General features: G+C 40.0%; 1 protein-coding gene across 1 annotated transcript; it reads right to left on the bottom strand.

Moving 5' to 3' along the window:
- Positions 1-18012: 18012 nt before the first annotated feature.
- On the bottom strand, positions 18013-19250 carry LOC129503702 (E3 ubiquitin-protein ligase CBL-B-like). The gene is given in 2 exon segments (XM_055316020.1): positions 18013-18947; positions 18950-19250. Coding segments are annotated over 2 exon segments (1236 nt in total).
- Positions 19251-24960: the final 5710 nt, after the last annotated feature.

Genomic DNA, 24960 nt, shown 5'->3' with positions numbered 1-24960 from the left:
ATGATGTGGATGGATGTAGAGGGTATTATGCTAATCAAAATAAGTCAGAGAAAGACAAATACCATATGAATTTACTCATATGTGAATTTAAGAAACAAAACAGATGAACATAGGGGAAGGGAAGGGAAAATAAGACAGAGGGAGGCAAACCATAAGAGACTCAAATATAGGGAACAAACAAGGTTGCTAGAAAGGAGAAGGGTGGGGGGATGGGGTAATTGGGTTATGGGCATGATGTAATGAGCACTGGGTGTTATGTGCAACTGGTCAATCACTAAATTCTACACCTGAAACTAGTACTACACTATATGTGAACTAACCTGAATTTAAATAAAATCTTGAAAGGAAAAAAAAGTCTTAGCTTAGATGATGCCTATGAGCCCACTGATAGCTCCACCTTCACTCTGTACTTCCCTTTGGGCCCTATTCAATTGAGACAGCATTTCACCTAAATCTAAACTTCTTCAACTCTTCCCACTGATCCACATCAGTGTTATAGTCCCATACATACATTTCTCCAGGGCTTTGTAGTCTACCAAGACATTTTTCTGTCTCATTCAATCTTCACATAAAGCTCTGAGGTAGGAAGAGAAAGGATTATTACCTTCTTTCTTCAGCTGAGGAAACAAGTTGAAAGAATTCATAATGACTTGCCCATGTTGTATTTGGGCCTCAACCCCAAGTTTTTTGACTGCTGATCTAGAAGAATTCTTTATTTTGTGTTGCCTCCCCTGGGTACAAACATGGCTCTCCTCTAAATTCACACTCCCTTCTCCCATGGAGACCTTCTTTTTCCAATATCTGTAGGCCCAATGGGACAAAAGGCCTCATCTTTATTTCAGTATCTCTTTCAGATTGGCTGCCCTCCATTTTTCCTGATTTGGATTCCATTCCATCTGTCTGTACCACTTTCCACAAGTCTTTGTTACTGTTAGAGGTTACTTCTCAAAGACTTAAAACTAGTTTGAGAATGTGACTGGTTCTGGGTTATATTATGACTTTGGCCCCACTGCCCATTTGAGAACCCCTTGACTTCTTCAGCTCTCCACCTTCTTTAACAACTGAAGATCTCCCCCAAAGCCCCTCAAATCATATATGCCTAATCTGCTTTCTGTGCTTCTATGCCTGGGCTGGGAAGTGCAGCAGCAAAGATACTAACGCATGCACTCCAGCTTATTTTTATCTGGGCCCTTCCTGCTGTTCAGATCTCTAGGTGGCTACATTCCTACAGTGGTTGCTCCTCTCCTTCTTGACCTTTGCCAAACTGTTTGTGGTCTTGCTTTCTCCATTTATTTGATGTCTGAGATCAGTTTGCCTTCATATAACCTCTGTAATAAACATTATTGATTATTGGTTGCCTATTCAATATCCATTGCTCCCTTCTTAGTAATACCTGATTTTTGCTAAGGGATCTCCTTTCCAAAGAAGTACATGTGCTTCAGGCAGAGTCATCCTTAGAGTTGGTCCTGATTGAGCCAAGAGTAATGTAGTCATGATTGGGGCTATTTGTAAATATTCTAGTTCTCCTAGACACCTAGTAAGACTGCATTTCGTAGCTTGTTTCAGTTAGATGTGGCCATGTGACTTGCTTTGGCCAATAACATGTGACTAGAAGTGATCTATATCACTTGCAGGCAGAAGACTTTAAGAACCAGTGTAGGATTCACCAGGTTCCTTTCCCCCTGCTGCAGTGATTTCTAAACCATTTGCCAAGGTAAAGCCTCCATCAGACTGGGTCCCAGAGTGACCATAATGGTAGAGCTCCCCCTGCCGACCTACACTGGCATGTAGAGATCAAGAAACAAATTTTTACTATATTAAGCCACTGAGATTTGGGAGTTGGCTGTAACTGCAGTATAAGCAGGCTATCCTAATTGACAGTAATCTCATCCAGTCTGCACCTGGAACCTAGCCTAAACCTAGCAATCTATGACAGTCCTTGGTCAAGGAATTGGTTAAGAAAAAGGCTTTTGACTCACTTGGTACACTGAGGTAAGAAAGGAGATTTGCTGGAGTCTTGAGGAAGGAAATTTCCTTATTTTTAACAGAGCCACCAGAAGAGATGAAGTCTCCCTTCCTCTGGATGTTATGTGTAAATTTGAAGCCTGGAATTACTAGAGTCATCTTGCAACCAGCCTGAGGATAAAGCCAACACACAAAGAGGTAGTACCGAAAAGAGTCATAAAGAGATGAAGCCAAAGCCCTGATTGAATCATAACCAATCATCATTGTATCTCTGGTCTTTCTCAGTTAGAAAAGCCAATAAATTCCCTTTGCTGCTTAAGCCATTTGATTTGGGTTTTCTGTTACACACCTCCAAACCTAACAGTTGTAGCTTCCTGTCTCCATTCGTTTTTTTTTTTTTTAAGTTTTTATTTATTTATTCATGAGAGAGCCAGAGAGAGAGAGAGAGAGAGAGAGAGGCAGAGACACAGGCAGAGGGAGAAGCAGGCTCCATGCAGGGAGCCCAATGCAGAACTTGATCCCAGGACTCCAGGATCACGCCCTAGGCCAAAGGCAGGTGCTAAACCGCTGAGCCACCCAGGGATCCCCATCCATTCTTCTCTCTACTTTCCACCCTCCCATCCAGTTTCAGCAAAATAACTAACAATGGTGTCCATTTTTAGAATACTTACTATGTATCTGACACAATGATAAGTACTTTCTGGGAGATTCTGATTCCATTTCAGAGAAGCAAATGTATATGAGCTCTTTGAGAGCAGGAATCTTATTTATATTTGGTTTTCCTACAGTGGTGACTTGGGGCAAAGTAGTTGCTCAACAAATATTGATTATACAAGTATGAATTGAGTTTTACCCTCAAAGAGCTTACAATATTGATTATACAGGTCTCACAAACCTGAAAGATTAGAAACCAATGCAAGACAGTATAAGCTGTTAGGTACTAAGTTGAAGGTTCTAAAGAGCATGTTACTAATAAAAAAAAAAGCTGTGAAGAAGAGATACCATTATTGCTGGAGAGTTAGGTGTAAAAGGTTTTTGGAGAAGGTCAGATTTGATCTAAAGAAGAAAAAAGATGACATTTGAATAAGCATAAAAGGAAGAGTGAATGTCACTTAAAGTCAGGGCAGTAAAAGTAACAGCATGGTATCAAGAAGGAACATGATGCATTGAAGAACATTCAGTACATTCAATTTAGGTGCTCAATAGGGTTTTTTTCATATTTCTCATCATGACACAAAAGAGCCATTTTCCTTGAAATGTTTGATGTAGGCTTGATATAAACATGGTATGGCCACTATCCTATTTAGCTGCTTACTTGTGCAAACCTCTTGCACCTAGTAGGCAGTCAAAGATGTCTGTAAAATTACAAAGACATTCATGCATGTACCATTTCTCCCCAGAAAAAGAAGCTTCCAAGGGCCTGTCTGCCAAGCATTCTACTTCTTTCCTGGCTCTATTAACTCAACACTGGGCACACTGGCGCACAGTAGGCCCTTAGTTAAGTACTTGATTGAATTGATATAAACTATCTGGTTTGAGAAGAAGCTATTTGCCTAGTAAGCCTTGTTTCTTAGCCCATCAACACTTCATCAAACCTCTGTCAGATCAGATTCTCAATAGGGCATCTTAAATACATGCTATTAAAATACCTAAATAGAAGTCCCATCTGTTTGAATAGACTGAGCCTGATGAATCAGCCCGAGAGGTGGGAGGCTGATCCAGCCAGACATGAACCGATCGGGTGGGGAACAAGCAGCTCTTTCTCCCTTTGCCACCCCAGAGTGCTCACATCAGAATGTACAGATTTATACAGAGAAAATGGAATCAACCAGTTAGCAAAATATGAGGACTGACGCAAGCCACAGGGCAGCGTTTGTGAGCTAATTAAAAGAGGTCTGGCTGCAGCCCCTTGTCCCAACTGTGGGTCATGATGGAACATGGGTCAATGTAGGAGAAAGAGCTGCCCCAGGACTTGCCCCTTTCATAATTCTTATGCCTCTGAAATCTGGATTTTGTTTTTATGCAGTTATAAAAAGCATTTTAAAAAACAGGACTTATTTTGGGAACTGTCACTGGTGAAGTTACCAAGGACTTAAAGATCTAAGATAAAATACAATGATGGAAAAGTGTTAAGGAAGCTGTATCTTTTTTTTATTTCCCCAAGGATTTTGCACAAGCATCTATCCCTGGTGAGATGTTATCAAGCCTGTGTTTCCAAATGATCTTGTCTGCCAGAGTTCTAATCATAGTCAGCCTCTTAAGGACCCCAGTCTCCCCTCTTCCACCTCCCTATAAACAGTCTGGGTATGGGTTGCAGTCTTTTGATGCTACCATAAAGAAGAAAAAAATTGGGGGGTGGGTTCCTCTTCATCACACCAAAATACATGTTAAAAAATGTTCTTTCATAAGCTTTGCTCCTCTTGGTAGTACCCAGCACAAAAGGCTTTGCACACAATAGGTGCTCAATAAATAATGTGTTCAATTAAATTGAATCATTTCTCAATTCTCTTGGCTAAAAAAAAACTTTGATGTGCTTTCTTATCACTACTGATTTCTCTTCTGCTCTTCTGTCGACTTGTCTCTCCATATCTGTGTCCTTAACCCAGCCCCCATGCACACATGTAAACACAGTCCCACTCTTAATTAGGTGTTTGTAGTACTCTATTAGGGTTCTGTCTAGGGTATTCTCTTTATTAGAGAGGAAGTGAGAAAAAGAAAAGAGTCAAAAGATCCGGATTCTGGTCCTAGCTGTGCCATTTACTTTAGGTCTGAGGTAAGTGATTATGCCCGGATTTCTCATGTTCGAAATAAGAGTAATAATAATATATGCCTGACTTACCTCCTAAGCTAGTGCCAGCGTCAAGTAAGCGATACATATGAAAGCCTTTTGACAACAGAAAAAGCATTCTGAATAACTTTCCTATTATAAGAATCTAATCCCTTTTTTCAAATTCACGTACCCGGTAAGGCATATACAGTATTAAGAAAGTTGTCCATAGTGTGTTTCCCCAGGAAATGGGCTCCTTTTCACCCCTTTCCCCAGGAGAGGGTAACTGGCTCGCTTCCTGGGGACTGAATGGGATACTTTCACTTCTAAGAATTCATTGGGGTCCCAGGTCATGCCCTCAGTTTTACAGCATCAGAAATTTGATCTTGGCAGAGACTCTGTGTTGATTAGACTCAGGGATGCTGACTCATACTAACTCACAAGAGACTGATGTATAACCAGAATGCCAGTTTATTAATTTACAGTTGGAAACACTTGACCTGATCCGCTCCTTTTCTCCCTATTACCAGTTGCAAGGGAAGAGAGATCATCAGAAGGTTGCTCAGTGAGCAAGGAACTTTGACTAGGGGAGTTAGGTGATTCAAATATTCAATATGTCAGGCTCATCTGGCTCGGTATCCCCTCAACAGGAATCTGCCCTCCAGATGGTCTAGATGTTTCTGTTAGAGGACCCAATTCCAGAATCCGGCTTGCCTTAGCTAGAGTGTGCCAAGTATGTCCTTTCCCCTCATTTCCTTTGCTGAACAACCCTCTTCTTACCTACACATTGCTCTTCATATGTGCTAATCCTTTTCATACCTCTTACAGTGGAACTATGGTTCCCAAAGCCAGTCTACTGGCTAGCGTGCAGCTGATTGCCCCCAAAGCACCTGGAAGACTTTAAGAAATAAAGACCTTTTTGGCTCTAGAAAGTCTAATTTATTGGGTCTGTGGAAGGGTTTAGGAATCTGAATGTTTAAGGGATCATTAGCCAGGCTGGAGAGCAACTGATATAAAAGTTTTATTTGTCTAAGAATCTACACTATTGCTTTCAGATGACTTTGCGTATACTGATCTGATCCATTATGGATGGATTATATAGGTTAATTCTCAGAACAAAACATTATTTCCTAGTTCTCAAAGGCCAGTCACTGGCCTTTGAATACTTTGAATACTTTGAATACTTGAAACAACCCTATTTCCTCCCTTCTTTCCTTCCTTTCTTTCTTCCTTCCACAAATATTTATAAATACCTAATGCATAAGCTTTACCAAGGGAAGGTTGTGAGGATTAGGATATATTATCCTGATGCATAGATGGCTCTATGTCTAGCCAATAAAACCAAGGCCCAGCACTGAACAATCTAGAGACAATATCCCCATGGTAAGCAACCCTGGGTCTTGTCATACTTCCCGAGTTGATGTTCTCTACAAAACAATCAAATGCTCACAAGAAGACTTGCAGGAAAAATCCAACTACCGTGTTTCCATTCCACTCATGACAAAGAAAACAGATCATTGTCTTTCCTTTCAAGCATGGTTCCCATCTCACAAGCACCTGACAGTGTCTTACTTCCAGCAGAACACCAAAATCAGGGGAATCAAGAGGAAAGCATCTAAGGAGGGGTGCCAATGTATGATGGCCATTGTGCTCCCATACTGGATATGCCATATGCATCACAAAAATACTAATAGGGGCTAATACCCCCATTTTCCAGATGAAGAAATTAAAGTTCAAAGTGGTTGAATAAACTGCTAAAGGTCATGGAAGCAGTAAGAAGTAGAATTGGGATTTGAATCTAAACCTACTCAATTCCAAGTTCTATGTTCTTTCCATGATTCCATAGTGCTTAGTAAACAGGGTTTTGAAGTGAGAGTCTTCAGCATAAGATTCATTGTGCTATGCATATGCACAAGCATTATAGATAATACTATAAATTTCTCTATACAGAATTATATATAAATAAATATATCATATATGCCAGTATCTAAATCTGCACTTGGCTATACAGCTAATTCTGATTCCTTCCTGGAAAAAAAAAAAAGTCTATAACTGAGGACAGGATTGGGGGTTAGGGATCAGGATACCTGGTTTAGAATACTGGCTCTGCCATTTACTCAATGTGTGCCTTGAAAAACTCCTTTTTCCTACCTGGGCATCAATTTCTTCATCTGCAAAAAGAAGGCTCATACTAGATCTCTTTCTTTCAGATTTGCAATTCATCCTACATTTTTAACCATGAACATGAATGGGCCACTTTTTGCTTTAGTTTCCTCCCTACAGCCTGCCACGGAGTGTAGCAAAATGCACTTCACTGATTTGGGCGGGGGCTTGGAACTGAGAAGGGATCTCCTCTTTCTTTAACTCAGCCTGAAAAGATCTCCTGGTTTTGGGAAAGGGTAGCTCAAGGTAGAAGGGGACCCAGTGGTCTCTCCCCAACTTCTTACACTAGTCATTCATGGAGCCATGTCTGGCTCTCCTTGTTGGATGTCGTAAATTTCCACTGAGATTCCTAAAAAATCACGTGAAGCTGCTTAGTGGGAACTAGTGGGTGACCCATTCCAGGGGCCACCTGGTGCCAGCCTGACCAGGCACTGGCAAGCTTCCTCCTCGCACATGGGGAGGGGCCCCTGGTGGACCTGGTGCCAGACCTGGGCCCCACGGTCCTGCCTCCAAGCAGGACCTGAGGCTGGCTGCATGGCGCTGACCGCTGCTTCAAGCTTTCTGGCAACGCTCTTCTCTGGGGTATCATGTTGTTGCCACGGTGGTGTTCAGGTTCTCTGCCCTCGCCCTGTCCTCCAGTTAACCATGGACTGTAGCCCTTCCTTTTGTCCCACATATGCAATGACTTTCATTTCACTTTTGTAGTTTATTTTAACTCTTTGTATCACAACATGAAGTTTAGTCGCATATATGGACACAGGCTTGGGAGGACGGGTCCTGTGTCCTTCACTGTAACATGTTTTACTCACAAGTAAAATTCTTTAAGCAGTTAAAAAAAAAGAGTCTAAGAGTCTCTTAGAATTATTACTATTACTATTACTATGTCTCTTAACTGTTTTAGATCAAAGCATAGCAACTAATTCCAAGAGAAAAACAAGCTGGGGGAGCCTGGGTGGTACAGTTGGTTAAGCCTCCAACTCTTGTTTTCAGATCAGGTCGTGATCTCTGGATTAAGACACTGGGCCCCACATCTGGCTCCACACTCACCACAGAGTCTGCTTGAGATTCTCACTCTCTCTCTGCCCCTCTTGCTCATGGTCTCTCTCTCTCACTCTCCCCAATACGTAAATAAATCTTAAAAATAAAAGCAAGCTGAACATATATATTAGAAAACTGTTTGAAAATAACTAATATTTACTAAGTACTTTATAGATGCCAAGGACTGTACAAATTACAAACTTGAATAAGTCTTATCATATCAATTCTACTACTTCTTTCTGCCCAGGATCCCATGGCTGGTCGATAGAGAAGCCAGTACTGAAATCCAGGCCTGATTCTGGGGCCAGCTCCCAAATATTCTCCTGTCCCCTGTATGCTTTTGTTTTATGGCTCCCACTTTGATGACTGTGTAGAACAGCTATATCAGCTCAGATAAGGAAACTTTCTAGAGATGATTGTTATGATTATGTCTCTTTGGGAGGGGAATAAAAGGCTGAATATATTGAGATTCAGAGTACATTTTCAGTTCAATGGTATCAGAGAAATTATTATACTGGTCAGCAGACCCTGGCCATAAAACGGCTTCTGTTTGTTAACTTTATTAGTACGCTTTGTTTTCCTAGCCCTAAGCTAATAAAAGTGAGGCTCCAGTTCCTCTGATTGGGTTGAATTAAGAGGAAATAAATCCATGAGGGAACAATTCCTTTTCTGTCTGGTACTGATCTTGTGGAGGTGAAGGGAAGAGGGAGGAAGTGATGGTTCTGTCAGGAAGATGAGAACAATCAGAGGCTTGAATCTTGCATAGACAGGAGCTGCTGCATTTATGATCATTCTGTTCAAATGATTCCCTGATACCAACCTGTTGCATCTGATCTTCCTGTACAGGGAAGTGGAGTGGTCATGAACTGTGGTCTACAAGGAACTATAAGCACATCATCAGTCTCATCTACCCCCAGAGGAGGATACCTGGATCAGACCACAAGAAGGTCCAATCCTGAGACCAAAAGTAGAAGAATAGGGAGTAAGATGCAGGTAGTGTCACTACTTTCTGTTTTCTTCCTTGCTCACTATGCACACTAATGAGGCCTCTTTTCCTTCTTTGTGAGCCTTGTATTATATGTCATGCAGGTGGGCTGGAGAGAATTGAAAAACGCTGTCTATAAATTGCTCAACCTAATTTAGAAGTCATTCTGCACAGTGTACCCAAGCCTACACTTTCAATAATGTCAGAAAAGTTTGCTTTATTTTGCAATGCATCAATAGGTTGTGGCATTTTTACGAAACCTACAAATGACACAAAGCTGGAAAGTATAGTCACAGAGCTAAATCAGAATTCAAAATTGTCTAGACAGTCTAGAGTGTCTTGTCTATCTCAATAAGATGAAGTGTATCAGAAATATTGCAGGATTTTATATCTAGGATAAAAAAAGGATGGAGGAGATTACCTGGACAGTGCTCATATGAAAGAACTGGGAATTTTAACTGCAAGTGGAATATTTGCCAACACCATGATGTGTCTGCTGGGAAAAAAACAACCCAATCTTTTACTGCATGAAGGGAATTGAAGTGGTGATAACAGGCAGCGCTGGTCCTATTGCAGTGGGCTGTGGTCAGACCACACTGAACTACTGGGTTCTGTGGTAGGTACCACAATTCTTGGGGGATATTAACCAACTAGAGCAAGGCAAATAATGATGACAGTCAGGAAATCAGAGATAGTTGATAGAAATGGTCACTGTTAGAGTGGAGGAAAAAAAAGTTAACCAAAAAAACACCATGTCATTGTCTGCAAATATTTCAAAGGCTTTTCTGTGACAGGTGGAATAAATTTGTTCTCCTCTGTCAAGATGTAGAGCTAAACCGAAGAGTAAAACTTAAGGCGGCAGTATCAGTTTAACATAGGAGCTCTTTAACAGTTGAGCCGTTGTCCCAAAGAGAAGGAGCTCCTAGATCCTAGAAGTACTGTGGGAAAGGCCACCTGGGGGGACCTTACACCTTACTTACACAAGGCAGAGGCAAGGTGAGAGGTGAGGAAGCATTGTTTGTTTAATTTATATTCCCTAGACAAAAGGAGCCACCACTGTCTTTGTTTTTCCACAGTTGGATTCATTTCTCTGATTTCACCTGATATTTCATATTTTCTTCTTGGGCCTCAACATGGAAGCCACTGACATCAGCCGGAGGACCAGGCCTGAGGATTCAAGGCCTGTGACTTTCTGAGCAGAGACCACCGCTAAGAATGAGGCCCTTAGGCATTCTCTCAGTAGAGAAACTCAAGCTTTTGTACTTAGACATTTCTTTATAACAGAAAGACTTGCTTTGCTTTTTGAGCATATATTAGGCAATTATTGTTCTTGCTGCAGAAATATTTTTATTATTTCATATATTGGGCCTTAATTTATTTGAGTTTTATTTGATAATTCCTAGAAACTTTCTTCCTTGCTTTTAAAAAGGATGAACAGACTTTTGATAATATAGTTCTCACACTAATTAAATGTATTACATGAAAGGGGGAAAAAAAAGATGAACAGGAAGTTTCTGCTCTAAGGCTTGCAGTTAAAAGATGGCAGGAGATTTCTCCCCGCAAATTGCTTCCATTCAACCCCCCAAAAGATTGATCATGCCTTATCTTATAGTTATCCCATAGGGAGAGGCAGGCAGTCTCCTTCTTGAAAGCCTTGATTCAGGAGCTTCAGAGAATTATAGCCCAAATTTCTTTTCAGGAGAAAACAAGCCTGGCTTCAAAATCTTTTGGAATAAAATACCAATAATAATGAACAACAAGAATAACAACAATAGCACTTATGTGCCAGGCACTGTTTAAGCATTTTACAAATATAATTCATTTAAGTTTCACAGTAACCCTGTGGTAGGTGCTATTTTATCTCCATTTAATTGATGTATAAAATATGGCATGGAGAAGTTATGTAACTTGCTCAAAGTCACAGAGCCAGCAAGATGAGAGGCTCAGAGTTCACCAGTTCAGGTTCCAGAATCCACACTCTTAACCACAATACTATATATACTACCAAACCTTAAGATAAATCGATGAATAAAGTTCCTATGTTCAACATCTTACAATGTTTTCTAAGAATGTATGGTTTTGGGGCACCTGGGTCTCTCAGTCAGTTAAGTGTCTGCTTTTGGCTCCCAGGGTCCTGGGATCAAGCCCTACATTGGGCTCGCTGCTCAGTAGGGAGTCTGCTTCTCCCTCTTCTTCTGCTGTTCCCCTTGCTTGTACTCTCTCACTCTTGCTCTCTTTCAAATAAATAAATAGAAAAATAAATAAATAAATAAATAAATAAATAAATAAATAAATAAAATCTTTAAAAAAATATATATATATATATAAATGTGTACTTTTTCCATTATAAAAGTATAGTGTAGTAACTAAGAGAGTTGACTTTAATATCAGATAAATCTGGCTTCATATGTAGGCTACCCACTGATAAGTTACTTAATTTCTTTAGTTTCTTTACATGTAAACCCATAGATTTGTAAAGAGGAGTAAGTGAAATAAAATATATAATGTGCTTAGCAGAGTGCCTAGCCCAGTAGTCAGTACTTAGGAAATGTTAGGGCTCATTAATATGTAATATAATCAAAGAAAATACGGGGAAACTGAAAGTAGAAAGATAAAAGAAAAAAGTAACCACCCATAGTTCTACCCCACCTGAACTGATTTGGAGCCATTTTCTTCATGTCTTTTACCTATGTGTAAGAGAAAGTAATGTTTTGGTATTTAAAATTCTGAGAAGGTCCTGGTAGCTAGAATGCTCTCTGCTTGTCAAGTCATGATGGGTGACAGGGTTAAAAGTTGGGGAGGGGGGTGTGTGCGTGCGCGCATGCAGGATTGCTCTGCATTATACAGGGAGGTAAATGACATTCCCCAGAGAAGAAATGATTTAATTTCTGGATTAGATCTTCCGAGCAGTGCCTGTTAAAGACAGAGAAGGAAGCCACTGAAGGCTCCAAGTTTTAGAACTGTCCTCACGGGAATGGACTTACCTTTGTGATGTATTTTACACCAGTTCTCAATTCACTGAGAACAATAAGTTTTTGAGAGCCAAGCCTGAGACAATTGTGCTGAGAGCCACTTCTCTAGCCCTCCATCTCCTCCAGTTCAGGCTTCTCTGACCCACTCCCCCCAGGGGCAGCCAACAAGGTCTCGTGTTCATTTCCTTATCTCAAGCCACATAGAAGTGTGGAACACACATGAGCCAACTTAAATCACATTAGTTAATAGTCCTGTGTGTGCTTTATTATTTGGAAACCTGGACCAGAAGATCACTTCCCTGAGGGCTTGGGTTATGCATGGCCACCAGAATCTAAGGAGAAAACACTTGACCAAACTAATTTATAATCACAGGCTGATGTTGTGGAGTGATAGCCTAGGGAAGAATTTTACTTACCACTGAAATCCAGGCACCTATGTTACTGTTTACTTTTCTGCTTTACATGTTTATTTCTAGCCATAGCTTTTAAAGAAAGTTCTTACTATCTGTTAAGTAAACCTGGACCCCAAGGATTGCAGATCCTGTGGTATCAGAACTATAACTCAATGAAAAAGATTAAGGGATAAAATAATAAAATGAAATAAGGACCTCCCTATTTCTTTTTTTTTCTTTTAAGATTTTATTTACTTATTCATGACAGACAGAGAGAGAGAGAGGCAGAGACACAGGCAGAGGGAGATGCAGGTGCCATGCAGGGAGTCCAATGCGGGACTCGATCCCGGGTCTCCAGGATCACACCCTGGGTTGAAGGCAGCACTAAACCGCTGAACCACTGGAGCTGCCCAGGACCTCCCTATTTCTATGGCTAACCTTTGGGAGAAAAAATTTCATAGAACCAGAAGCTTCTTCATTAGCCACTTATGGATAGATTTTAAGCTGGGTCTAATCAGTCATGATTACCCCTTCCTGGAAGTATTTGGGAACTAGTCAGTTTGCTAGAGACTGTTAGGAAGGGAAAAAATAAATCTGGAAATTCTAGGTAAAATTTAAGAAGACCTTAGAGGATATCCTACAAAGAAAGACTACATGTAAACCTTCTGCTAAGCATTTAGTGGTAAGTTGGTCAGAATGACCTGTAGCAGGTACACAAACTAAATTGAGAAGAGGGTAGGAGTGACAGGATGGTGAGGTTTAGAAGGAGTAGGTAAAGCCAGGCCTTTTTCAGAAATGCAACTTGAAATAGCAAAGGTAAGAGGGAAGAGTCCAGCCATGTGAGTCCAGAGAGTCAAGTCCAAATTGTCCAAGGTGTGAGAGTCTGGCTTTGCCAAGGCACCAGTTTGGGTGGTAGGGATGCAAAGGGAGGATTGGGAGATCCCAAGTAACCAAAAGATCCAGACTTAGAAGAACCATTAGAGCAACCAAAAAAGCATTCAAAGAGAAACTCTTGCTGGAAACATTTCAGGGTTGTTTGGCCCTGGTATCAATTTGTAACGTTTACAAGAAGAAAGAAGGAAGGAAGAGAGAGAAAGAAAGAAAAAGAAAAGAAGGCAGATGAAAATGTGACTTAAACCAGATGGACACATACTTTCTCTCAAATAACATCAAGTTGGGAAGTTGGTAGTCCAGAGCTAGTGCAGTAGCACCAAGACGTGACTGATGTCCCAGTCTTATTCTTTCAGAGGCCAACATCCCTAGCCTGTAGTTTCCATCTTCAAGATTGACTTGTGGTCACAGTTGATTTCTGCAGCTCCAGCCATCATATCTACAATGCAGGCAGGAGGAAGAGGGAAGGGCACACACACTTATCAACAAGTTAACCACTCCCTGCAATATTATACCCTGTGATTTCTACTGACATCTTTTCACCAAATCCATTTCTTATGACCTACACTAGCTGAAAGAATGTCTGCAGAAGTATAGTTTTTAAGTTTGGCACTTGGTTGCCTTAAATAAAATTGGTGTAAGTTAAAAGGGAATTATGGATATTAAGAAGTAGCAGTCACTACTTCCCACACCATGAAATTGCAGAAAAAAATTATTTCAACTCCCAATTATGTGTTGGGTAAGGCTCTAGATGTAGGTGTTCTCTGGACGTCTTTTCACCATTCTGAGGAAGAGCAAGACAGTATGTAGACTGTTTATTTCAACACTGAGGTGAGCTAAATCAAGTTGAAGATCAGATACAAGGATATTAAAAAGTGATGCCTAGGACAGCCTGGAGAAAGTATATCATAGTGATTATTTACAGTGAAAGGTAAAGTAATGATAGCATGACTTTTCTAGTGTTCTGTTGTGCATTTGTTTTATTTTAAATTTTCTTTTAAAAGATAGAAGATTTTCTCTTGAGTTCCTTTTTCCTATTTTAAGACTCCTTGTAGAAGGAAGGCATTTGGGCCAGCCTACTTACAGTGAGACATATGCCCAATGTGCAAAGTAGGCCAAAAGGCCACAAAATGTGTTTAGGAAACAAATCAGGGCATTTGAGATTGCCCTTGCATAAACATATTGTGTGTGTGAGTCATAGTGAGTTCCATGTCATAGGGGAGCCATAATGAGCTGGCAAAGGCCCCCAGGAGGGAAAATTAGAAGATGAGAGAACTGCCCCTGGAAAGCTACTGAAAACAGGTAGCACAGCAGGAAGCCTGTGGGAGGGGGCCCTGGTTCTAGGACTTTCACCACTCTTGCCTTCAACTAGCTGCACAATCCTGGGAAAATTAACCTATTTTGTCCTGGTTTTCTTACCTATAAAATGAGAGAATACGACCAGATGACTGTTACCGTTCTTTGCAATCCTTGTTTTATTTTCTGTGATTGTTGAACAAAGAGAAAACTATGAAGTGTGTTTCAAGATAGGGATAAGAGAGAGTGAAAGGAAGGTTAAGTAGCCTAACATATGAAAAGGCTTAGCCAAAAGTAAAAAGAGTTGGAAGAAGCACATGAAAACAAGAAAACCCTTTGGGGGTGGTTTTTGGTGCATGGTAGCTATATGGAACCCCTTTGGATTAGGGGATTTACCATACCCCAGTAAAGAATTGAACATGCTGATTGCAATACTAGCACCAGGAGAGGATCTCCATATACATCTGATTGTGGCCACCCAATTAAAATTCATGAAACAAGGAATTAGTTTTATAATCATCTACTTGATGAAATGTACTAATTCCTTTAGAAAGATTTTTAACATAATTATTTTTAAATAACATTAATTCTATAAGTTTCTTAACCTTGTCATATAGCTTTCCCTAATGTTTTTTCCTCTAAACCCGCTGTTCTTTTCTCTTTAAACCCCCACAAGTCTTCTTCTCTTTAAATTTAGGAACGTCAGTAATCAATTTATCTTTCTTTCTGAATGCTTTTTAATTCAAAAAAGTATGTATGTACTTTTAATTGGAAAATTAAGAGTGTGCATCTGTGTGTGTGCATGCACATTCAAGAGACTGCTGTGGCTGTTCTGAAATACTTTCCTGGAAAATATCTTATAATCTAATATACTGCTCTAATGAGATTTTTTTCAAATGCAAATAAGGCCCTGAATTTTGCAGAAGAAATGGAGATTCTCTCCCTGCAGTATCACACTAATTACAATTATTTAGTTATAATAGCTCTTCTTTGAGCAAAGCTTCACTCATTCTTCCTGCCACCAGCAACTTGAGGATGAAGAGGTGAAGTCTGCTTCTTCGGTTTGGGGGAAAGTCAATGAGTAGAATGTTAGGGAAGAGAAAGCAGAACAGGGCAGATTTAGTCCCATTTCAGTGGATATTTAGGCTCCCCACTTACATTGTGGCCTCAAAGTAGCCTCTATTCCCTGGTCTCCCTAAGCCTTCAGTCTGCTTTCATAAACTTGGAGATGCTAATGTTTCTGCTCCAAGTCTCTGCTTTTATTTTTAGCACATGGCACTGACGTCATTCCATGAAGCTGCTCTTTCAAAATCTTCCTTCACTGACATAGAGAAAACCTTCCCATCCTTATTTCTTCATCTAACTCTACAGATCCAGGGAAAGAGGTGTCTCCCTGTCTAAAGTTAATTTCCATAATTCACACCTTCTTGATGTTCTTAGAGACCTTACCTCCTGATAAATCTGAAGGAGCTGGACTATCTAGCTCTCAACAAGGCCAGATTCAGCACTTTGGTAGAGACTAAAGAAAACCTGAGGCCGAAAATTCTAAAGGGCAATGTAGATCTTCACTAAAGTTTCTTAAGGAGATGGAGAAGGGATAGGCAAACCTTCCTTAAAATAGCTTGTGAACTCTTCTCCTTTCCAAATCCTACTTCCTTCATATCTGCCTCTCCTCCCTGCACTTCCCACAGCCCCTTTACCTCTGGGAGTCAACTTCACTCTGAAGTCATGTGGCTTCCATTAGCTTTTCCAGTGATCCTCTCCCCTCCACCCCACATGGTACAGCTAAGACTCAATAACTATTTGCTAAAGAAGATTTTCTTTCTCTTCAGAGCTCAGGGTACTGGGTGATCTTCATCATTTGACCTTATAAATAGGAACAAGAATCATACTTCATATAGTTGTTGTGAGAATTAAATGAGATAATATACATAAAGTTCTTAGAACTGTGACTGGTACAAGGTCAGTGCTACAAACAATTTTGTTTCTATTATTATTATTAGCTATTTTTTCCTGACATGTCACATTTGTTTTTCCTTTTCTGTCAGTTTTTATTTCCCATTTGCTCCTGTTCTCTATCTCAAAAATCTATACTGACCATTTGTAACTCTTCTTTCATTTTTTTAAAAGAAAAATTTTAAATGATAAACTTCTTGGAAAGATAAGATATTCTATATTTCCTTATTCTAAGTGCCTAAAATTTCCTAAAGTCCTTGGTTTCTAGGAGTTCAAAAGAAGTGAAAATAATGTGAAAGGAACACATTATAATACCATAGCCTCACAGAGAGATCTATTAGTGCCAGAAAGATAATGCAATGGAAGGACTATAAGGCTAGGTAGAGTGCACTGGAAGACTTTATCAGAGTTTGAGAAGAGAAGAAAATAATTTTTGGCAGAGAATGGGATAGGGTATTCAGATAGACATGAGCTCTGGTTTGGAGTAAAAATGTACAAGTTGTATTAGGGCAGTAGTAAGATCCTTATAATGAAACAGAATGTTTAAAACAAAGCAATAAAATGAGGTTATTAAACAGTGTAATTTGTGATGAAGCCTAGGCCAATTGGTAGAGAGCTTACAGCAAATGCAGAAGTGTCTAGATTTAATGCAGGGAGCAAAAGTAAGATTAAGCCATTCAAGCTTATTATTGTTAACAATGATGATCAGTCTTATTTTTTGAGGGCTTACTATGTACAAGGTATTTTGCAAGAACCTCCTAAGTGGTCTCCCTGCATTTCCTCTTGTTTTTCAGCTAATTCTTTCCTCAACATAGCAGCCACAGTAATTTTTTAAAATGCAAATCTGATATGTTATTGACTCCTCCCCTATACTTCTTAAAATCCTTTACCAGCTTTCCTTTGCTCTTATGATAAAGACCAAATTCTTAACATGACCTAGGTCCTGCCAGATCTGGCTCCAACCTCTTGAGCTTCAAGTCTTGTTCTCTTTTGATCTCTCTGGTAAAAAAAAATAATTCTTTATTTTAGAGGGAGAGAGAAAGAGAGAGTGCATGAGTGGGGAGAGGGGCAGAAGGAGAGGGAGAGAGATACTCCTCAAGCAGACTCCCTGCTGAGCGTGGAGCCCAATGCAGGGCTCAAAGTGGGACTCAATCCTAGGACCCTAAGATCATGACCTGAGCCAAAATCAAGAGTCCGTGGCTTAACCACCTGAGCCACCCAGCTGCCCCACTTTTGGTCTCTTAACACAAGTCCTGCCCTCTCCTGGCTTGGTGATTCACAGGTGCTCTTTCTTACCCTGGACAGCTCCCGCTTGTCCCTCTTGGTCTAGCTCGTACTGTCTGTCCTAAACATCTTCATTTGAATAATCCTGTCAGGGAAGCCTAGGTTAGATTCCACATTAATCTCTCTTATAGCTTTCCTTCATAGCATGGGTACCCATGGAGGTATGCCAAGTGGATCTCCCTTCAAGAATTGCTATTCAGCTGCAAAAAGTGCATTTGACTGACTGCCTTTTTTTTATTTTTATTTTTATATATATATTCATTTTTATTTTGAAAAGAAGATGTGGAGAACACAGTTTAGAATCTATGCCGTCCATAAGCTCAGAAGCCACATTCTAGATTCCTGCCATGCTGTAAGGCAAGAGGTGCACATCAAATGCCCACAGGGCTCAATCTTGACATCTTTGTCGTTCTCAGCACAAATTTTACAGAGCTGAAAAGTGGAGCCCATTTCACAATATAATTCATATTGTTCCTGTGTAACTTTTATATGGTCATGTGGTGTGGGTTCACATAATCCAGTTAAATCAGGATTATAACTCCTCCCATCAGGATAAAGATAGAATCCTTCCCTGCTGCCATCAATCAGGGCTTGAAACAAGGGCTTGTTATGTGGTATGGTCTGTAAGATATTGCCATCCCCTGTCACATAGCCGATGGCCCACTGTCCCAATCTGGTGCAGCTTAACCGGAAAATGTAGCTTCCAGGTTTGGTGCTGTATTTCTACAGTCGTGCTTTAACTTCATCGTATGTGAGAAATGCCATGTAACCTGGATGTGTTACAGCTAAGAAATTCCAATTCCGTAAAATAGAGCCCCAAGGCTGAAAGAGCCTGGTAAAAATATCAAATTCAAAAACTGAAATGTAATCATTACAAGTTAAATCAATTGTTGATTTCAGAGCCATTGCTTCCAGGCCAGAGCTAATCTGATGAACCTCATGAAGGCACTGTCTGAATACTTTCCATGGTACAATAGTTTTGTCTCCAAAAAACTTTCTCCAGAATTCAGCAGCATCTGCTTTCGTGATACGAAAGTTATCTCCCTGGAACTGCCCATTGGGAAAGATTGCTTTGATTTCTGCCAGCATGTGACTGAAGATAAGGGACAGTTTTGTGAGATTTCGTCTGTCCTGTGACTGCTCGTCGTACATCCTCTCCTTGCCTTCTTTAAAGAGTCTTATTGCCCGCTTTGACTTTTTCATTAGACTATCAATGTAGATTTTAAAATACTCATTCTGAGTTGGGCAAGTTTCTGGTTGTCATCATATTTACTCAGTATAAGTCGTAAATGCTGATATGTATCAGGTAAGATATCAAGTATATATGGTGGGCTATTTTTCAACTGAAGCTTGGGATTTTGGCACAGTCTGACCACTTTGTCCATGATTTTCCAAGTTTTCTCCACCGTCCTGCGATCTGCTGCTGCTTGCTTCGGAGGTCCAACTGCATCTTGAATAGCATCAATGATACCCAAAATCCGTCCTTTTCGGAGGTTTCCTCCTCGACCACCAGGGTTTCTGCCATTCATAGAATTTGCCATCTGGAACCTTAGTTCGTCCAGCGCGATCCACAGCCGCCCTCCCCGCCCGGCCGACTCCCTGCGAGGCCGCGGGCCGCCGCACCGCCGCTCCAGGAGGCGGAGCGCCTTCTTTTTTTCATTGAAGTTTGATTTGCCAACATATACTATAACACCCAGTGCTCATCCCATCAAGTGCCCTCGTCAGTGCTCATCACTCAGTTACCACATCCCTTTCTTTTTGTGCCTTCAGGCTCAGCTTTCTAGCCAAAGCCACATTCTTCCCGGGCAGCTCCAAGCTAATGACTGGACATAGTGGGTGGTCCTAGTGCCTCATCATTTCTATCTGATGTCGGATTCCTTAAATGGGCAACCTATGCTTCTAAGTCCTCTCAAACTATCTGAGCCTTTGACAGATCTGCATTGCAGTCTGAAGCTCTTCCTGCCCAATTCTGCTTCCTCTGCTCTTAATGGTTCTCAGGCATTAACCCCAGTAAATCTCTTATGCTTCTAATTCTGTCTTCTCATCTGCTTCCTGAAGGACTCAAATGATACATAGTACTTATCACTCTTTAAACATATATATTTGTATCGTATCTAATTAGCATTTGCACCACACTAAAAAAATTCATGAGGGGAAGGGCCACTTGTCCACTCCAAATTATATACTTATCTTCCAAAGTACATAGAACCCCTCAAAAATTATTTGTGGCAAGACAGTGAAAAACTTTTACATGCATTATCTCACTAATACTTTGAGAGAGGTTTTATTATTGTGTCATTTTGAAGAATGAGGAAACTGACAGAGATTAATTTGCTTAGATTTTAATCCAGGTGTGTCTGATGTCAAAGATCTTCTGTACCTCTACTTAATTCCCCTCCTGAGCAGTGAAAAAGAGGAGCAGAATGACTCTTCAAGCAGGACTCTTGGGTTTTTACCTTGCTAGGCCCTTGCTCCTACTGTATATCATGAGCTCGATTTGAAAAGGAATCTTACTAATTTTTGCATTTCTCACAGTGCTTGGCACATGAAGTGCTCACTCCACGTGTAGTAACTGGAGGGGCAGTGGAGGGTAGGGATGATGCTTAAAGATGATTCTTGCTGTCTCTGTAGACGCCAGTTGAGGAAGGTGAATCAAGGCTACAGATTCTCAAGAGGAATCAGTGTCCAGTGACTCTGGAGCATAACTTTCTTTAATCATAATTCTCCCCACCCCCCACCATGTCTAAAGCTACTTAGCAATGTCCTCTGTAAAGCTTCTGTTTGTCTTGTGAAGAGAAATCAGTGCATCTGAGAGCCATTTTCCTCTGGCCTTCAGAGTTGTGGTCTACCTGATGCACCTAAGAATGAATTATTACAGCAGAGCCTAAAAGGAAACTAAGAGAAAGATTTAGCCTATTTATTTTGTAGCGACAAGAAATCGAGACCAAGAGAGGTAAAGCAACTTGCCCACATAGCTGAGGTATAACTGGTACCAGATCATATGTCTCTCCATTCCTGACTTCCAGCCTGCAGAGGAAACTACGAATCTCCATTTTGTTTCCTAGCAGTAAAGCTAAAGTTTGCTTCAGAGAGAGTCATGCTGCCACCTTTTGATGGGCTTGGTCCAGGGGCAGAGGAATGTGCCATGGGGATACTTAGAAGGTTCTAGAATAGCAGTACTTGCAAGAAGCAGTATTTCCTAGATGAGCCTGACTTCTGAAAATAAGATACCCTCCCTGGAAAGAGAAGAACAATTGCTTGACTACAAAGTTACCTAATCTAGTTTGGATCTTATTGTGGAAAGTCTGACCAGATTTGAGTGCTCCTGCACTACTTTCTCAAATCTTTAATGGTTCTAGCCCAAAGCAATCCCTGCTTTTTTCCAAGGAGCTCTTGCTACTGCTCTGACATTGATTGTGTCTGTGTGATTGCTTTCCTGGTTTTATTTTCATCTTATACATAAATGAAAAAAAGGAGGCAAAAATAGGTCCTGCCAAAGGTCACAGCACCTTGATATTAGGACCAATCTCTTTGTTTATAAGGGTCAAGGAGATTCTCAGACTAGGAGAGATAGACCAGGTAGCCCTGGTTCTCTCCCAGCCACTGGTCCTCCCCAGTGCCTGTCAGCCTGCCAAGAGCCAGTGCTGCAGCTCTCTTAGTGCCCATTATTATCCTGGTTGGCGAGGAGGCCCTGCTGGGTTTGGAGAGGGTCAAGGCACAGGGCCAGCCAAGATGAGAGGCCACAAAGAAAAAGTGAAGAAAAAAAATCCTGGGGAAATGGATCCAAACAGTGCTGAGAGCAAAACTCTGGCTATGCACCGAGGATTGGCAAGAAAGTGAAATAGCCCTGTTCAAGGTCAGAGCAGTGAGGACATTCTCAAGTTGGAAACTAAAATCAATTCTTCTTTCCTTTCAGCCTGGCAGTTGCATCTGGTGGGTGCCTAGGAAGCTGAGACACTAAGAGACAGCCCTGGCAGCAGCACCAGTAAAAGGTAAAAGAACCCACAGATGCTAGACGAGAGCCAGAAAGGAACCCATTCTTTGGCCTTTGCCATGGGCTCCTTGCTAATAAAGAGTGCTACTCCATGGCCTATGGAGGGCATCACGGCAGGAGCTATTCTTGTGGGGTCCCATTTTCATCATGATTAGTTTTTCATAAGTTTGTTTTTAAAACTTAGGAATCATATGCTTTTGTAGCAAAAGCCATTTTTAAATGAAGTGGAGGTAAGAAGAGATGCTTCCTGTATTATGAAGCTTAAAATTCAGGGCAGGGAAGCTGCAGCACTTGCCTCAGTCAGTTTTTGCCAAGACAAGTCCAAGTGTTTTGAATCGATAGAGAGGAAGGGAGATGGGGAATATTGGAAAATAAAGCCCCTTCTCTCTCTTCTGTTTCACTGCTTGGCAGAGTGCATAAAGATAAATATAATTTAGGGACGGGGGAAGGGGCGAGGTAAAATATTGTCCAGAGAAGAAAAGTATCACAGAGTGAGAATTTCTAGGGATAGAAGAAAAGCCATATTTTCAAAATTTCTCTGTTAAAACCACATTTTCACACACACATAGTTTATGTAGATCCATAAATGAGCCAACAAAATGAGAAGGGAAAAAGAATATAATGGCTCAAACAATGTGGACTGGAGTCAGAGCTGACGGCCTCTATGATGCAGAAGAAAGAGAAGAGATGTGGCGGAGGTTAATAGTTGGCTTTTTTTCACATTTCAACTCAACCAACATTTATTGAACACGTATTAGGTGCTAGGCATTGTACAAGGCATTGGGCATTTAAGATGAAGTTTAAACCACTAAGGAGTTCACATCTAGAGGAGGAGGTAGATATTTTGACAATCTCAAAGTGTAATTCAATATAAGTACAAGCTGCATGCTAGAGAAGTTGGAGGAGGATAATATTAATTTCATCTAGCAGATCATGAAACCTTCACAGAGGAGGTGACATTTAATCTGGAATTTGAAAGATGATTTTCTGTAACATTGCTCTTTGCATTGATTTTTTTGCTTATTTGAATAGGTAAATTTATTAGCTTAAGAAAATTAAATATCTCCATTTTATATTAAATCAACAGCAGCAGCAGTATATGTGATGACTCCTTGAGGATATTATCATTATCTATAAGAGCTAAGGTTCGGGATGCCTGGGTGGCTCAGCGGTTGAATTTCTGCCTTCAGCCCAGGGCATGATCCTGGAGTCCCGGGATTGAGTCCCACATCAGGCTCCCTGCATGGAGCCTGCTTCTCCCTCTACCTGTGTCTCTGCCTCTCTCTGTATCTTTCATGAATAAATAAATAAAATCTTTAAAAAAAATAAAAGAGCTAAGGTCCACATTCGGTTGCTCCAACTATGGTTGCTCAGCCATGCAGAGCGTCTAATGGAAACTAGAAAATGCACAAACTAGAGAGAACACAGCAAACTACAATAAGAAACAGGAACTTCTCCAGGGCAAATGACAACACATTATTTAAGAAAAGAAATATTGCCCGTTCTCTAATAATACTATTGCCTCCTTGTGATCACAGCTTGGATCTTATTTATAGTCCACTGAAATTGCTTTAAAAACATAGAAAGTATTAAAGTTAGAGCTTGAGCTGTCTCATTCAGGTATTTTAACCAGAGGTCAGCAAACGTGTTCTGTGAGGACCCAGATAACAAACATTTTCATTTCAGCTTTGCAGGCCACATGGTCTCTGCTGCAACCACTCAACTCTACCATTACAGCAGCCAGAGGCAAGGAGAAATAATAACCAACATGACAGAAGTAATGAGGCAATATAAGAAACTATTATGAAAAATTATATACCAACAAACTGAACAACTTAGAAGAAGTGGATAAATTCCTAGAAACATATAATCTTCAAAAACTGAATCAGGAAAATTTGAAAAGACTGATTATAGCAATGAAATTCAATCATAAAAACAAACAAACAAAAACCCCTCCCAACAAACAAAAGTCCAGGACCAGATGGCTTCACAGGCGAATTCTACCAAATATTTAAAGAGTTAAAACCTATTCTTCTCAAACTATTCCAAAAAATAAAAGATGAAGAAAAGCTTCCAAATTCATTCTTTGAGGCTAACATTACCCTGATACCCAAACCAATAAAGACACTACAAAAAAACAAAACAAAACAAAACAAAACAGAACAAAAAAAGCAAAAAACTTCAGGCCAATATCTCTGGTGAATATATATGCAAAAATCCTTAACAAAATATTAGCAAACCAAATCCAATGATACATTAAAAAATTATTCACCACAATCCAGTGGGATTTATTCTAGGGATAAAGTGTGGTTCAGCCTTTGCAAATCAATCATTGTGATACATTATATTATAAGAAAAAGTATAAAAACCATATGATCATCTCAATATATACAGAAAAAACATTTGACAAAGTATAACATCAATTAATGATAAAAACTCTCAACAAAGTGGGCTTAGAGGGAACATACCTCAACATAATAAAGGCTATATATGAAAAACCCACAGCTAACATACTCAGTAGTGAAAAACAGAGAGCTTTTCCTCTAAGGTCAAGAACAAGAAAAAGTTATCCACTCTCACCATTTTTATTCAGCATAGTAGTGGAAATACTAACTGTAGCAATCAGACAAGAAAAAGAAATAAAAGACATCTAAATTGGTAAAAAAAGAAATAAAACTTTCTGTATTTTCATCTGACATGAAAAGATTACATAGAAAACCCCAAAGATTCCATTAAAAACTACTAGAACTGATAAATGAATTCAGTAAAGTTGCAGGACACAAAATTAATATATAGAAATCAATTTCCTTTCTATACAGTAATAATGAAGTAGCAGGAAGAGAAATTTAAAAAAACAATCCTCTTACAATTACACCAAAAAGAATAAAATACCTTGGAATAAACTTAACCAAGAAGGTGAAAGACCTGTATTCTGAAAACTATAAAACACTGATGAAAGAAATTGAAGATGACACAAACAAATAGAAGGATATTCCGTGCTATGGATTGGAAGAACAGATATTAGTAAAATGTCCATACTTGAAATAAAATGTCAAAGCAATCTACAGATTTAATGCAACCCTTATCAAAATACCAGCAGCATTTTTCACAGAAGTAGAACAAATAATACTAAAATTTGTATGTAACCATAAAAAACCATGAATAGCCAAAGTAATCTTGAGAAAGAACAGAGCTTGAATGATCACAATTCCAGACTTCAGGATATACTACAAAGCTGTAGATCAAAAGAGTATGTT

Source organism: Nyctereutes procyonoides, unplaced genomic scaffold (genome assembly GCF_905146905.1).
Source record: "Nyctereutes procyonoides isolate TBG_1078 unplaced genomic scaffold, NYPRO_anot_genome, whole genome shotgun sequence".
In the NCBI taxonomy this organism is placed as follows: Eukaryota; Metazoa; Chordata; class Mammalia; order Carnivora; family Canidae; genus Nyctereutes; species Nyctereutes procyonoides.
Note: the sequence above shows the minus strand (reverse complement) of the source record. Positions and strands in the feature narration are given on the sequence as shown.